The sequence below is a fragment of the Prenolepis imparis genome, unplaced genomic scaffold, assembly GCF_030444845.1.
Source record: "Prenolepis imparis isolate NDT839.2.m4 unplaced genomic scaffold, iyPreImpa1.0 SCAF_97, whole genome shotgun sequence".
Taxonomy (NCBI): domain Eukaryota; kingdom Metazoa; phylum Arthropoda; class Insecta; order Hymenoptera; family Formicidae; genus Prenolepis; species Prenolepis imparis.
This window is the reverse complement of record NW_028141255.1, coordinates 93,667-110,338: the sequence shown is the minus strand read 5'-3', so window position 1 is coordinate 110,338 and position 16,672 is coordinate 93,667. Positions and strand designations below refer to the sequence as shown.

The 16,672-nt window shown below is 58.0% G+C and overlaps 1 protein-coding gene across 1 annotated transcript; it reads left to right on the top strand.

Annotated features, from left to right (window-relative positions):
• The first annotated feature begins 1,643 nt into the window (after window positions 1–1,643).
• Window positions 1,644–2,752, top strand: LOC145947535 (uncharacterized). The gene is made up of 2 exons (XM_083057319.1): window positions 1,644–1,687; window positions 2,191–2,752. The coding sequence occupies exons 1-2, from the start codon at window positions 1,644–1,646 to the stop codon at window positions 2,750–2,752; spliced, it is 606 nt and encodes a 201-aa protein (XP_082913445.1).
• The last annotated feature ends 13,920 nt before the right edge of the window (window positions 2,753–16,672 follow it).

Below are 16,672 nucleotides of genomic sequence, written 5' to 3'. Positions count from 1 at the left end.
TCGCGGAACGCGAATCTGCGTAAATCGGGGAGAAAAGAATCGTGCAGTCCACAGGACGTAACACTCTAAATACAGTTTTTCATTAATATCTCGAGAACGGAAGCAGCTGGAGGAGCCGTCGAGGTCTCGGACGAAAGGTTTCGTCGAGCCCTTTCGTCCGAGACCTGGAACGTCAATCCATCTCTTTTGGTTCGCGAGATATTAAATTTTTAATTATCTCTAGAGATGGTTTTTCGTTAATATCTCGGGAACGGAAGCAGCTGGAGGAGCCGTCGAGGTCTCTGATGAAAGGTCTCGTCGAGCCCTTTCGTCCGAGACCTGGAACGTCAATCTATCTCTTTTGGTTCGCGAGATATTAAATTTTTAATTATCTCTAGAGATGGTTTTTCGTTAATATCTCGGGAACGGAAGCAGCTGGAGGAGCCGTCGAGGTCTCGGATGAAAGGTCTCGTCGAGCTCTTTCGTTCAAGACTTGTACCGTTTTGTGATTATTATGCCGGAGCCCCGTTAGCCGTCGAGATGCCTTGAGGAAGGCTCTCTACGTTGCCCGACTCTTACCACGAGGAGGTGGGGACGGTCTTTACAGAGTCTTTTTTTTTTTTTTTTTATTTAATATTCCGGACTCAATTTATTTCATTCGGATTCTTGTTTTTTCTCTGCAACGTCATCGTCCTCGACGTCGTCGTTCTTCTCGACGTCGTTGTTCTCGACGTCGTCGTCCTCGACGTCGTCGTCCTCGACGTCGTCGTCCTCGACGTCGTCGTCCTCGACGTCGTCGTCCTCGACGTCGTCGTCCTCGACGTCGTCGTTCTCGACGTCTTCGTCCTTCTCGACGTCGTTGTTGTTCTCGTTGTTGTCGACAACGGTCTCCACGTCCAAGTCGTCCGAAAATGACATGTCCGAATATATTGACACAGTATCGTCACTGTCCGGTGACGGTTCAGGCAAGATTGTCATAATACGCACCGGAATGACAAATGCTCTTAATTGGAAACTGAAAGAACAATAAAATAATTAATACAAAATTTGTTTAAAAACGGAGAAGAAGACTTATCGTTCCGTCTATTGTACTTACTCAAATTCACCGCGCTCGTGCGCCTGGAAAACTCTCTCGTCCATTACACGAGGTTCCATTTCTTTATTTGAACTGTTTCAGAATATTAACTATTAAAAACAAGAAAAATATTAAATGAGAAAAGTTTAAGTTAATATAAATGCTTACCTCTGTCAACGTCGGGAGCACGTCTTCGCACGATCTTCTCGCTACGAGAGCACAGCTAACAATGACTGGATCCAGCTCGTCGCTCGGTCGTTGCGCAGTCAAGGATCGACGGGATTGAACGTGTCGGTCGGTCGTTGCGTAGTTGGCGAGGCGGCCTTCTTTGTTGTACGCCACAGGTGGCTTCTAAGGAGTCGCCGCTTTTTTTTTTTTTTTATTTTAATTCTTTTTTTTTTTAAACTACTCAACCTTTTATGTTGAAAACGAGAAGTCGGACGGGAGTGGGGTCTGCGGGATCGGAAAGGGTACGACCGGAAGTTTAAACGCTCAAAAGTCGGAAACCGGAAGTGGCGATATCTCGAGAACGGTGCTCCGTAGAGGGGTGGGGTCAACGGGTTTGGGTTCGGTTCGACCGGAAGTTTAAATGCCGAAAAGTCGAAAACCGGAAGTGGCAATATCTCATCAACGGTGCGTCGTAGGAAGTTGGGAAGGGGTGCGTCGGATAGGGTTCGCCATCGAAAGATCTCAGATAAAACAAATTTTTTTTTTTTTTCGAAAATATGCATATATTTCTTCTTTCTCGAAAACTATAGGAGATACAAGGTCCAGTTACGGGCTATCTTGTTCCTCTCTTCGAGCCCTACAAAAAAGTATTAGGACTTTTTTATAAAGGACTTATTGTTTTCGAGTTATTAATATTTCTTTTTTTTTCGTCCCTGAATGTTGCGTAGTTATTAAAAAAAATACAAAATAAGTATATATCAATCGATGGAGAATCGAAAGTTATGCATTTTGAACTATACGATTTTTTTTTTTTTTTTTTTTTAAGTCTCATAACTTTTGAAAATCATACACTACAAGTGTACTCCAATCGACACAGAATGAAAAGTTATGAATTCTGAACCAGCTTTTTTTTTTTTTTTCTTTTTTTCCCAAGTCTCATAACTTTTGGGGTTAAGTCTCATAACCAGGCGGGGCCTGGCCCTGACACCGAAAGCGGCAGAAGTGGGCCGGCAACGGGCAAGACAGCGCGCGGTGGAACGATGGTCGGAGGAACTACTCCGACCGAGGGCCGGTCTGCGCGCTGTCCAAGCAATTCAGCCGGTTCTATCGGATTGGCTGTCGAGAGATTTCGGACTCTCTTATAGGATTGTGCAGGTGCTCACCGGGCACGGGTGCTTCGGTGAGTACCTGCACGATAAGGCGCGGAGGGAGCCAACGACGAAGTGCCACCACTGTACGGAGGTCAGGGACACGGCGCAAGACACAGTGGAATTCTGCCCAGCATGGGCGGAACAGCGCCGTGCCCTGACCGACGCAATAGGGGGAGATTTGCAGCTCTCCAGCATGGTCAAGGCCATGCTGGAGAGCAAAGAAAAGTGGAGCGCCGTCGCCTCCTTCTGCGAGGACGTCCTAACGCGGAAGGAGGTGGCGGAAAGGGAGAGAGAGGAAGACCCGGACGCCGACCCGATGCGTCGCAAGAGGGCTGGCGTCCGGCGAAGGAGATTCGCCGCAGCCGCGGCGAGAGGATAGCGGGAAGGAGTTGTGCGAAGGAGGTGGGATCGGGGGAACAGTGTTCCCTCGATCCCGCCTCGGAGGCGGGGGGAGAGAGTCGTTCCTCTCGGGGGACGACTCCTCCCCTTGCGAGGAGGTTCTCTCGGGGACCGTGGCCGAATCCCAACCCCCTCCGGGGGCGGAGGGAGCCCGATCCCCGGGAGAAAACCAAAAGAGAGGCGGAACGGAGGGGACACGATCCTCGCCTCACGGGGCGAGGTCCACGGTCCCCTCCCTTCCGCTTAGGGATACTCCCTCTATCGAGGGGTCTCCCAGGAGGTGTCCCCCGTGTCACGGCCGAATCCTAACCCCCTCCGGGGGCGGAGGGAGCCGTGATACGAGGGGGCGGAGGGCTAGCAGGATCTTTGGAGCGGGGGCTCCGGAGATCCATTGCACGCGGGCTCTCACGAGGGGGAAGAGAATGGGTGGCCCCATTCTCTTCCTTCCAGGACCGGGGTAAAACCCGGACCTTTTATCAAGGTTTGGAGCGCAAGCTCAGCGTGCAGCGGCCCCGGCGTATGCGAAAGCGATTCCCGGGGCTGCTGCACAAGCGCTCAGAGGGCCACCGTGTGGTTTTAGTGGGTCGGGGGAGTCCCCGGGACGCATTTGAGTCCCGGTGGCGTTGATCCCAGCCCCACATAACCCTCTCACCTCCCCCGAGGTGTGAGGGTATGCGGTCGCGCATTTCCACACGCAAAAAAAAAAAAAAAAAAAAAAAAAAAAAAAAAAAAAAAAAAAAAAAAAAAAAAAAAAAAGGTTAGGTTAGGTTAGGTTAGGTTAGGTTAGGTTAGGTTAGGTTAGGTTAGGTTAGGTTAGGTTGCCCGAACCAGACTCTCAAAGGACGACGGTCCATGTGCCAAACCCTCCTCCACGTGGTGAGAGTTGGAAACGTCGAGGTACCCCCTCGGCGGCTAACGGGTCACTGGCTTCGGGCAGAGCGCATATATCGCTATGTGTCTCTGGACACTGGCGTGATCGCTTGATATCCCTTCGAATGCTGCGGTCACAGCCGAAAACTGGGCGAATGCCCGGTCGATAGGCTGGGGGTAATTATCCTTAAGCCGTGGCAGGGGATGTCGGGTGATCGCAAAGGTGTCATCGCGGCGCATTAGGCGCAATCTCGAGGAAGCTTGTTCCTCGGGATGGCCGACCTGAGGAGGAAGGAAATATAGCTTGGCTTGTTTCCGAATCTGAGGGAGAACCGGCTCGGGTGCCTTGCTTGCGGGGTGCTCACGGAGAGGTGGCGGCTTGGTGGGAGGCGAGGCACGCCTCGACGAGCCTACTGGGAACAGCCATCCTCTCCGCTAGTAGGTTGCGCCTCCGGGGTCGGAGATGCTCGGGCAGGAGCGGCCTCACTGCGCGTCCTGGCTGACGGTGATGTACCGGTGGGCTTTGGCCGTGCCGGGGTGATCTGTTGGCTGGGATTCGCGGATCGCCTGTTCGCGGATCGCCTGAGGTCTGCACGCGTTACCCGCTCCGCATGGGGCTCGAAAGAGACCCAAGTAGAGTGGGTGATGAGGGTTGTGCTTCACCCTCCGGAAATACGGAAGCACACTTACATCGAGTCACTTATGTCGAGACACGGATGCCCACCGGGGCGCGGTGATGTCAAGTGAAGGGGGATCCCGGAGCCTGACATCGCCAGCAACAGGGGTCCGCCTCCCCCTCGTATAAAAACTCGGAGGCGGGGACACGGGTAGAGATGATGATGGTTCTCTGGGTCTTTACTCAGAGGGCAATGCATCATACAAACAGGGGTCCGCCTTTCCCCTCGTATAAAAACGCGAAGGCGGCCGGTGCTGGGATGTATTCGAAATGGAAACATCCTGGTTAAATGGCATGGTCTGACCGGTGGACGGGCACGTGCTCCTGCGATTTCGGTTGTTCCTTGTGTCGGGGTGGGTCCCTGGTGAGCCCCCTCACCCCATATGACACTTGGAGCGGCCCACCTCCCCTCTTCTGTCAGAGGCTAGGTGCCAAGAGGGGTTTCGCAGGAGAGGCGACTCCCTGCCAATACAGATGTCTGTCTAGTGGGGATCACTCGGTCCACTATAAACATTCGGCGAGTGACACGCGATCGGGGGGGGTGTCTGTCTAGCAGGTGTACAGGCTCCTCCCCCAAACGAGAGGTATGTCCGGGCAGAGGGACATTTTGGGGTGGACGGTCTCTGCGGGGACCCGAAATCTATCGCACCCTCCTGGGTGGCACTCTCTCGTGGGATGCGGCCTTGCCGTGGCGAGAGAGCTCACCCCTTGCAAGAGGATAGTCTTGCAAGGGGTGCTAACAGCATCCCGTACCCGAGTAACGTCGGGTACATCAACTCCCCGAGTCTGGGGAGTTTCCCCAGTCTTGGGGAGCCCTCCCTGTGGGAGGAGGGGGCCCACTTCCCCTATAGAGCTTCGGCTCGTATGTGGTAGAGGATGGCGACCTTGAATACAAACGCCCGGTGGTATGGCACCGTTAGGGGATGGACATTGCACGGCGCCTTTGGCGCTGTCCTCCCTCCATACTGTTGCGGTTTGCGCCGCTGGGACTTCCTCCTCCGTGCTCTGGGGGGGTATTTTTTCGGGGGTTTTTTCTCCCGGGGGTATTCCCCCGGGGTCTCGGGGTTGGGGTCTTTGCGGCTGGGGCCGCGGGGGAGGGGACCAATTGTGATCACCCGAGGGGCCTTGCCCGGAGGGTTTTACCCGAGGGGCATCGCCCGGAGGGGATCACAGCGGTCAGTCGCCGGGGCCGCTCGGACGTATTCCGAGGCGGGGCCCGGCGACAAGAAGTACCCCAGGGTGCTGGTTGGGAGTCCCCAGGCTGGGTAGCCTGGGTCTCCGTCCCAGCGTCCCTGGGGGGTTGCCGCGCCCGGGCCACTCGGACGTATTCCGAGCTCGGGTCGGGCGCGGTGTGGAGGTCACGCGTGGTTACCCGAGGGGCTTTGCCCGGAGGGATTACCCAAGGGGCATAGCCCGGAGGGTGCCACGCGGACCTGCCGTCGAGGCCGCTCGGACTTATTCCGAGGCAGGGCTCGGCGGCGAGAGCAGGTACTCCTGGCCGGTCGGGACCGTTTCCCCTTCCGAACCGGCCGGTCAGGAGAGGCGTAGTCCCTTCCGCTGGACGTGATTCCCGGCGGGGGGACGTGCTGGTCGCCACGGCGGGCAAGGTGTGGACGGGGAGCGGCGTCCTCACCCCAACCGTCCGTGGGGCCCCCTGGGTGGCGCCACCCCCAGCGGTACCCGCGCTGTCGGAGGCGCGGGACCCCCGAAAAACCCGTGTGCGGTGTCACAGCTTCACACGGGGGAGTAAGGGGCTGGAGCCGGGCCAGGGGGGGTCTTTATCCCCTCTGGTTTCGGCATAGGTGGGCTCCCGGTGAGTCCACCGGGCCCGGCCGTCGGAGTGTGCCGGTCATGTTTCGGGCACTTCGGCGGGCGGTAGGAGATACGCCGGTCCACCGAGCCGCTGGGGGTAATGGGATTAACTACAATGAAGAGTTTTAATAACAATATCAATACGAGTACAAAAAGGGAGGCACAAATCCCTAACAGTAGAAGGGATGAGTCGGGACACGACACCGAGAAGATGGATACCGAGAGTAGCCATGCCTCGGGTCGGGATACACCGACTTTCGGAAAGGAGGAGAGACGCCCGCCTCCCGCGAGCATGAAATCCTCGGGTAAAGTCGAGGAAATACGCTCCAGGGTTGGAACCAAGGAGGTGATGAGGCTGAGCGCGGAATTGAAGGATGCTGCTGCATCGACTCCACTTCCCCCCGACGCGGACTTCCAGATGGAAGAAGTTATCCGGGTCGGTGGAGCGAAGGGAAGAATCAAGGGCCGCAAGGGAAAGAAGAGAAGGAGAATTAAATCACCCGCTCAGTATTCCTCCACAGAGACAGAGGAGGTGGAAGTAGAGGACGTGGAGGATGCCGTGGAGATGGCCAAAGGCCCGGTAGATGCTCTCAAGAGAAAACCGGGAAGGCCTCCCAAGGAAGGGTGCGGCCTATATGTAGGTCGCTCTAAAGCAAAGGAGGAACTGGCACGCCGGGAACGCGAGGAGGAATACCTCCAAGCTGAGAGGGAACTCGAGGAGGAGTGGACCGAAGCAGCCAAGACTCGTTCGATGAGAGCCCTCAAAGGAGAGATCATCGAGGACGGTGAAGAGGCGGAGGTGGAAAAACGGGAAATCCCTGATCTCCCCGCCTCGGAAATTATAGCGGAGGTGAACAAGGTGGTCCAGGCGATCAGGAAGATTTCCTCCTTTACCAAAGGTTACAAAGGGACCTCCCGCAAAGTCCTGAAGGAAGCGGCAGAGGTGGTCACATCGGCCACAAAGGAGCTGTGTCGTCGCACGGCAAACGAGGAGAACATGAAGTTAAGGGAGGAAAACCGCCAACTTAAGGCCGAAATAGCCTCCATGAAGCGGACGGTACAGGGATTTCGGGTGGAAATCCGAAACCTGAGGGAGGAGTTTGTTACCTCTGGAAAAGGGGGAGACACTTCGGCCACCAAGGAGGACACGGCTCGGAAGGGGAAGCACGATGACATGGGCGTTGCACCTGGATCTTGTCAACAGGAGAGCGCATTAGGCAATATGGAGGCCTCCATCATCAAGCAAGTAGGCGAGATGATGAATGCGAGATTCGCGGCGGTCGAGGAGAGGCTCCCACCGGAAAGGAGCTTTCGACCTCCGGTGGGAGCTTCTGCCAATAAGACAGTACCGGCAGGGGCGAAGGCTCCAAAAACATATGCTGCAGCAGCGGCTGCAAAATCCGGGGACGAGCCCAAGGAGAAGAGGGTGCTGAGGAGCAAGACTTGTCAACCTCCGCAACCCCCAAAGAACTCCGCTCCAACAAAGAGCGGGCCAAAAGTTGGTGTGACGGCAGTGCAGAAACCGAGGATTACTTCAATCCAAGAGGTCTGCACTGACGTCAAAATACTCTCTGCTCCTCATAATAGGAAAGAGGAGCAGGAGTGGATGGTGGCGGAGGCGAGGAAGAAGGGGAGCAAGAAGAAGAAGAAGGGGAACACTGTAAATCCTCAGCCCATCAGGAAGGAAGCAAAAGCTCCACCGATATTAACGGCAGTGAAAAGAGGAGCAGCAGCAGTGAAAAGTGGTACAGCGGCAAAGAAAACCAGTGGAGCGGCTGGAAAAGAAAACAGCCCTCCGAAGGTCAACATCCGTCCCCCCAGGAGAGCGGCAATAATGATTAGTATGCCATCTCATGGGGGAAACGAGATGGAGACCACGGACGCCGACGGAGTGGCGACCCAACGGTCTTTGGGCGAGGCGATGGCCGGAATACAGAAAGAGATTCGTCTGCAGGATTTCGGCATCGCATCGCTGAGACCAAAGAGGGCCGCCACCGGGGGCATACTGTACGAAGTGGCCGGGGAGGGGAATGCCGAAAAGGCTAAATTGTTGGCGGAGGCCTTGAAGAAATCCCTTGAACCCAAGGGAATCAAGGTCTCCGTCCCTATAAAGAGGTCGGAGATACGTATCTCCGGCCTGGATGACTCCGCGACAGCAGGAGACGTTTTGGCTTCATTGGCTGGGGCAGGAGGCTGTCTCGAGGGGGATATCAGGATCGGCAAAATATCCAGGTCCCCCCGGGACGGCCTGAATTCTTGCTGGGTTCAAATCCCGTCTTCAGCGGCCAGCAAGATAACGAAAGCTGGCCCACTGATGGTCGGTTGGACCACAGTGAAAGTTGAAGCACTGGAGGCCCGCCCTCTACAGTGCTTCAGGTGCATGGGCGCGGGTCATACCCGCGCTACATGCAAGGCAGAAACAGACCGCAGCGGTCTTTGTTACCGCTGCGGTAAAGCCGGGCACAAGGCGGGTGGATGCACAGAGCGGCCTTGCTGCCCGTATTGTAAAGATCACGGGCGCAAGGCCGACCACAGGTACGGGGGGAGGGCCTGTGAGTATGCGAAAATCACAAAAAGGGGAGGGAACAGAAGCAGGCAGGAGCAGGAGCCGAAAACAAAAGTAGAAGGGGGTGTCAAGGGGAAACAAGAACCCGAGAAGCCAGCTCAAGTGAGAGCTGCTAAGGAGACTGGCCTGGAGGGGGTGAGCAAGGTGTAATTATGCCTCGTGACAATGCTCATCTCCTCCAGGTTAATATTAACCACTCGGCCAGGGCGCAAGACCTGCTCATACAGCACCTGGCGGAGTGGAGCATCGACTTAGCGGTAGTGGCGGAGCCGTACCAGGTCCCACAGCAGGGAAATTGGCTGGGGGACATCCTGGGCTCTGTTGCCATTGTTGGCAAGGGGGAGAGGGAAGCCCTACCACTATCCTTGATGGGGAAAGGGGAGGGCTTTGTGTCCGGAAGATGGGGGGAAACCGTCGTGGTGGGGGTGTACTACTCTCCCAATAGGGATCTCACCCAGTTCGAGGAGTACCTGGGTAGGTTGGCGGATGAAATAAACCGCCACCTCCCGGGCCGAGTCTTGGTCATGGGGGACCTAAACGCCAAATCTGACGCGTGGGGTTCCCCCGTGACCAATGCAAGGGGTGAGATCCTGGAAGAGTGGGGGGCACAACTCGACCTTCTGGTCATCAACAGAGGGTCAGAGTTTACCTGCGTGCGGAACAACGGGGGATCCATCGTAGATGTTACATGGGGATCCCCTCGAGCCGCACGTATGGTAAGTGGCTGGCGGGTGGTGGTGGGGTCGGAGACCCTATCGGATCATAGAAATATAAGGATGGAGGTCTCTGACCCTTCCTTAGGACGCCGGCCACGCCCCCGGGAGGAAAGACGCGGTGCACCCCTGCCACCCCGATGGGCGCTTAAGCGCCTTGACGAGGACGCCTTAATGGCGGCCGCCACAGCCAAGGCGTGGGAAGAACTTCCCGCGCCTGACGCCTGCGACGCAAACGAGGAGGCGGCCTGGTTCCGATCGGCAATGGTGGAGATTTGCGATTCCGCCATGCCGAGGAGCCAGGCCAATCATAAGAAGAGGGGGGTGTACTGGTGGTCTGAGGAGATATCACGGTTACGCGCAACGTGCATCCGTTCGAGACACCGGTACACCCACTGCCGACGCAGGCGTCACACGGTTGACGAGGCGGCCGAGCTGTTGGAGGTATATAAAGAGGCGAAGAAGTCCCTCCAACGAGCCATTAAGGAGGCCAAGGCCCGGGCCTGGGACGAGCTCCTGGAGACCCTCAATAAGGATCCGTGGGGGCGTCCATACCGGATTGTAAGAAAGAAATTGCAGTCCGGTGGACCCCCGATCACAGAGGGTCTCCAACCCGATGTGTTAGAGGAGGTGGTCACCACTCTCTTCCCTCCGGACGTGGAGGAAGAGGGTGGGGACAGACCCTTGGGTCCACTAGTCCGAAATCAATGGACGGAGGACCTAAGGGTCACCGGGAAGGAGCTCGTCCAAGCGGTTAAGCGGCTCCGGGCTAAGAATACAGCTCCGGGGCCGGACGGAATACCGGGCAAGGCCTGGGCCATGGCCCTAAGCGTCCTCGGGGGCCGTATGAGGCAGCTATTTGACAGCTGCCTCAGGGCGGGACGGTTTCCCGACATCTGGAAGGAGGCCAAATTGGTCCTCCTGAAGAAAGAGGGGCGACCCGCAGACTCACCTGCGGCGTACCGCCCCATTTGCTTGTTGGATGAGGCGGGCAAGCTATTCGAAAGAATAGTAGCTGCCCGCCTCAGGGACCACCTATCGCGGGTAGGACCCGACCTGGCGGAATGCCAATACGGATTCCGAGAGGGCAGATCGACGATCGACGCTATTATGCGCGTCAAGGCCCTCTCGGATGAAGCAACGGCAAGGGGCGGCGTGTTGATCGGGACGAGTTTAGATATCTCGAACGCGTTCAACACGCTGCCCTGGGAATGCATCCGCGAGGCACTCCGGTACCACCGGGTGCCTCGGTACATTCAGGATGTGGTCGGGGACTACTTCAGCGATAGGTGGATATCCTACACGGGGCGGTACCAAACGCCGCATCGCAGGAGGATGAGTCGGGGGGTTCCGCAGGGGTCGGTCTTAGGACCACTCCTGTGGAACCTCGGATACGATTGGGTGTTGCGGGGCGCACTTCTCCCGGGCATGCACCTAATGTGTTACGCTGACGACACGCTGGTGCTTGCCCGGGGCGACAATTGGGAGGGGGCCCGCCGACTTGCATCGGTGGGTCTGGCACTCGTCGTTGGACGGATCCGCGCTTTGGGACTGAAGGTGGCCCTCCAAAAGACCGAAGTTATTCACTTCAACGGTCCAAGGAGGGGACCACCTCGGTCCCATATAGAGGTAGAGGGAGTCCGAATGGAGGTGAAGTCCCATTTGAAATATTTGGGACTCACGCTCGACAGCCGATGGAACTGGCGGGAACACTTCTGTCGCTTAGCCCCCCGGATAAGGGCAGCGGTCAACAGTATTGGTTGCTTGCTGCCCAACATCGGGGGGCCGAGGGAGAAGATCCGTCGCCTCTACATGGGGGCGATCGGATCCATGGCGCTCTACGGGGCACCTGTGTGGGCGGGCGACCTGATGGTACCCAGTCAAAGACTGCTGCTAGGTCTGCAGCGAAGGCTGGCCATCAGAATCGTCCGCGGTTATCGCACGGTCCCCGTGGAAGCGGCATGCGTGGTGTCGGGGTCGATACCCTGGACCCTGCTGGCGGAGGTGTACAAGGAACTGTACGAGCAGAGGAGGGACCTTCGCCAGCGGGGCCTGGCCCTGACACCGAAAGCGGCAGAGGTGGCCCGGCAAAGGGCAAGACAGCGCGCAGTGGAACGATGGTCGGAGGAACTACTCCGACCGAGGGCCGGTCTGCGCGCTGTCCAAGCAATTCAGCCGGTTCTATCGGATTGGCTGTCGAGAGATTTCGGACTCTCTTATAGGGTTGTGCAGGTGCTCACCGGGCACGGGTGCTTCGGTGAGTACCTGCACGATAAGGCGCGGAGGGAGCCAACGACGAAGTGCCACCATTGTACGGAGGTCAGGGACACGGCGCAACACACAGTGGAATTCTGCCCAGCATGGGCGGAACAGCGCCGTGCCCTGACCGATGCTATAGGGGGAGATTTGCAGCTCTCCAGCATGGTCAAGGCCATGCTGGAGAGCAAAGAAAAGTGGAGCGCCGTCGCCTCCTTCTGCGAGGACGTCCTAACGCGGAAGGAGGTGGCGGAAAGGGAGAGAGAGGAAGACCCGGACGCCGACCCGATGCGTCGCAAGAGGGCTGGCGTCCGGAGAAGGAGATTCGCCGCAGCCGCGGCGAGAGGATAGCGGGAAGGAGTTGTGCGAAGAAGGCGGGATCGGGAGAACAGTGTTCCCCAGATCCCGCCTCGGAGGGGGGGGAGAGTCGTTCCTCTAGGGGGACGGCTCTTCCCCTCGCGAGGAGGTTCTCTCGGGGACCGTGGCCGAATCCCAACCCCCTCTGGGGGCGGAGGGAGGCCGATCCCCGGAAGAAAACCAAAAGAGAGGCGGAACGGAGGGGACACGATCCTCGCCCCACGGGACGAGGTTCACGGGCCCCTCCCTTCCGCTTAGGGATACTCCCTCTCTCGAGGGGGTCTTCCGAGAGGTGCCCCCCCCGTGTCACGGCCGAATCCTAACCCCCTCCGGGGGCGGAGGGAGCCGTGACACGGGGGGGGCGGAGGGCTCGCAGGATCTTTGGAGCGGGGGCTTCGGAGATCCACTGCACGCGGGCTCTCACGAGGGGGAAGAGAATGGGTGGCCCCATTCTCTTCCTTCCAGGACCGGGGTAAAACCCGGTCCTTTTATCAAGGTTTGGAGCGCAAGCTCAGCGTGCAGCGACCCCGGCGTATGCGAAAGCGATTCCCGGGGCCGCTGCACAAGCGCTCAGAGGGCCACCGTGTGGTTTTAGTGGGTCGGGGGAGTCCCCGGGACGCATTTGAGTCCCGGTGGGCGTTGATCCCAGCCCCACATAACCCTCTCACCTCCCCCGAGGTGTGAGGGTATGCGGTCGCGCATTTCCACACGCAAAAAAAAAAAAAAAAAAAAGGTTGCCCGAACCACCGTCCGGGTTGGGACACAGGCGAAATATCTGGGTCTCATTCTGGACGGAAAGTGGAGTTTTATACCCCATTTTGAGCGGCTGGCCCCCAGGTTGGAAGGGGTGGCGGCTGCACTTGGTCGACTCCTCCCTAACCTGGGGGGGCCGGATGGAAGGGTCCGCCGCATGTACGCCGGCATTGTCAACTCGGTTGCCCTCTATGGGGCACCGGTTTGGGCTGGGGCTGCGCTCACCACTCCTCGCATAAAAGACGCCCTGCGTAGAGTGCAGCGGCGCATCGCGATAAGGGTGGTGCGCGGTTATCGGACAGTGTCACATGCGGCGGCCGCGACCCTGGCGGGGCTTCCGCCAATGGAGCTCGTCGCGCTGATGTACCAAGAAACGTACGATCAGACGCGCGAGCTTCAGAGGCGGAACATACGTATGACTGCCGGGGTCAGAAGGGGTATGAGACTCCGTGCCCGGCGACGCATGACTGAGAGATGGGAGGAATATCTCCTCAACATCCCGGAGACCAACTCCGGGACTCGCGTCGTCGGGGCCGTGCGGCCACACCTGGAGGAATGGGTGAAGAGGCCGCGAGGCAATGAGGTGTCATTCCACACTGCGCAGGTGTTCTCCGGGCATGGTTGCTTTGGGGAATACCTGTGCAGAATCGGGAAGGAGCAAACTACAGCATGCCACCACTGCGAGGATGGATTGGACACTGCGCAGCACACGTTGGCCTATTGCCCCGCATGGGCCAACGAGCGCAGTGTCCTTACTGATAAAGTCGGGGAAGACCTCTCGCTGTCGACACTGGTGGAACGGATGCTCGACGGCGAGGAAGAATGGAAGGCGGTAACCTCCTTCTGCTCATCAGTCATGAGGCAGAAGGAGGATGCGGAGAGGGCGCGAGAGGGGGCCCGAGATAGAGGAGACGGCGACGGGGGCGGCCCGCCGAGGCGGGGTCGCGGAGGCGGACCACCTCGTCGCCGTACAAGGAGACGCCCCCCTGACGGGGTACGCTAAGAGGGAAGGATGAAGGACAAGGGGCGCTATGCCCCCCTCGTCCGGAGACAAAGATGGGAGGCCAATTAGGGCGATTGGTTGGGCGGGGGGCGCTGTGCCTCCCCCGCACGATAGGAGAACGAAGGCCCCTTTTGGGGCGGAGAAGTAGTAGTTCTAGGAGGGGAGCGGGGGCGGGTGTCGCCTGGCTGGCGGCCGCACGGCGAAAGCCTTGCGGCCGGGAGTCGGGCGGCATCCGTCCCCGCCCCCCCGGCCGAGGTCCTCCTCCCGGGGAGGGCCTCGGTGACGCCCCCGGACCAATGGTCGAATCCCGTTAATGGAGGGAACCGCGGCCCGGGGGCATGGGGACCACAGAGGCTCGCCAGGAGCCTCATCGCACGTGGTCCCCCGGGTATGGACGCGGCAGCGGCGGCCCTCTCACCGGTGCCTTAGAGCGCCGGTGGGAGGGTGGCGCTGCCTGCGGGGGTTCTCCCCTCTCTTCTGGGGGGGAGTTCCCAGGAGTAGGGTTCCCGGAGCGCTGGCCGAATCTCTTCTTCCTTTGGGAGAGAGAGGGAGCCTCGTTCCGGGAGCCGGGGGTGGCGGCTCGAGCGGGAACACTCGAGCCGTGACCCCGCCCCCCAAACTTTTTGGGAGGGCGTGACGTGGGGGTGGTGTCCCCCTGCGTCGCAACCGCGAAGAACCGCACGATAAGTGCGGGGGGAGAGTATCTTCCTCTCGGGGAAGATGCTCTCCCGGGATGAAAAGGCTTGGGGATGGCAAGAAGTAATGCTTCGGCAGTTCCTTGCCATCCCCCGAATAGCCCGCGAAGGCACCCGCTGTGGTTTTAGTGAGGTAGGTCTTGGACCCCATCGTCGATACATTCGTGTATCGGTGATGGGGGACAAGGAGTCCCACATAACCCTCATCCCCTACCCGGGGGATGAGTGGTACCATGAGGTTTCCACAGCGTCAAAAAAAAAAAAAAAAAAAAAAAAAAAAAAAAAAAAAAGGTTGCCCGAACCAACAACAAACACCGACATCCGGACCGGGAAAAAGGGCCGCATCCTCACTCCCTCCTCAAAAAGAGGAGGGTAAGGCGATGGAGAGACCGAAGCCCGCAAAAAAGGAGGGTATAGGGAACAAGAGGGCTCTCAGAACTGCCGCGGTCACTCTCACATGTCCCCCTGGAAGTTATGGTGAGGTGATCGGCAAGGCAAGGGATATGATCAATATCAAGGACCTTGGCATCCCCAGCGTTAAGGCGCACATAGGGGTCACGGGTGCAATGGTCTATGAGGTCAAGGGGAAGGATCGTGGGACCAAAGCAGATGAGTTTGCGAATAAGCTCCGCGAAGTCCTAAAGGACGTTGAAGGCGTCAGAGTAGGAAGGCCGGTTAAAACGGCTGAACTACGTGTTCGTGGCCTTGATAGGGCCACAACAGATGAAGAAATAAGAAGGAAGCTAGCGGAGGTGGGAGAGTGCAGCCCAGACGATGTAAGAGTTGGGAAAATGCGCTTTGCCGCCAGAGCCCTAGGCACCGTTTGGGTGAAGTGCCCGCTTGCCTCTGCGAAGAAGATACTAGCGGTGGCCAGAATCCAGATTGGCTGGATAATGGCCACCGTGGAACTTCTAAAAGAACGGCCTGTGCAGTGCTACAAATGCATGGGCATGGGCCATGTGCAGGCGCAATGCAAGAATGACAGGGACAGGAGAAATACCTGTTACAATTGTGGGGAAGAGGGGCACAAAGCTCAAGATTGCCAAAACTCTTCCAAGTGCGTGTTGTGCGCGGAAGCAGGCAGACCTGCGGGACACAGGATGGGGAGCAGGATCTGCACCCCTCCTAAACAAAGGGGCAAACCAGAGAAGGAGAAGGCAGGGCTGCCAAAGAAAACCCCGGCTGGAAGGAGTGCAGAAGGTGGAACAACCTCAAGAGAAGGAACGCAGAAGACCCGCAGAATCACGCGCAGTGGAAGCAAAGGAATGTCTGCTGCTGCCGCTGTCGCTGCAAAAGAATTATCTGCGGAGAGGAAGGAACAACCTAAGAAAGATGGGAATGATGAGCCTAAGGAGGCAAATCAAATGATGGAGGTGGTCATGGAGGAGGCCGGCGACACATAGAGTCATGTCGATACCCCTTCTTCAGGCCAACCTTAATCACGCCCGGCGCGCCCAGGATCTATTCATTCAGACCATGATGGCGCGCCGGTGTGGTGTGGGGATTGCCGCCGAGCCCTACATGGTACCGGAAAGTCACCCATGTTGGGCGACTAACGGTGCGGGCTCGGTGGCCATTACGTGGAGGAGAGAGGTGAACTCCCCCCCCTGCAGAAAAATAGGTGAGGGCAGGGGGTTCGTCTCTGTAGAATGGGGGCCTATCTCTATCGTGGGGTGCTACATCTCCCCAAATATGGGCATTGCCGAGTTTGAGCAAGTGATGGACGGGGTGGCGGACTTTGTCCGTACCTGCCTTCCCCGCCCGGTAATAGTGGCCGGGGACTTTAACGCTAAGTCTAGCAGTTGGGGTTCCCGGCGCACCGATGCTAGGGGCAATGCCCTTGAGACATGGGCGGCGGCACTCGGCCTGTACATTATGAATACAGGCACGAGGAGCACCCTTATCAGGCCGCAGGGAGAGTCGATAATTGACCTTACGTGGGCCAATTCCCCTGCGGCCAGCAGAATAAGCGGATGGAGAGTGGTGGACGACGAGACTCTATCTGATCATCTCTATATAGAGATGCGGGTCTGCGTCGTCCGCCAAGGGGTGCTCAGCCGCGCCCAAGGGGGAGATGAGAGGCCTCCAAGGAGATGGGCCTTGAAGAAGTTGGATGCAGACAGGCTAGTGGCCGCAGTCGCCTCGGCGACCTGGCCCGGCACGGTTATACCCAATGAGGGAGTGCAGGGTCGGGTCGAA

Coding starts and splice junctions, on each gene's coding strand:
- LOC145947535 (XM_083057319.1), top strand. CDS start 1,644: ATGCCGAAAAGTCGAAAACCGGAAGTGGCAATATCTCATCAACG. Junction 1,688..2,190: donor GTGGCAATATCTCATCAACG/GTGCGTCGTAGG, acceptor TCTCATAACCAG/GCGGGGCCTGGCCCTGACAC.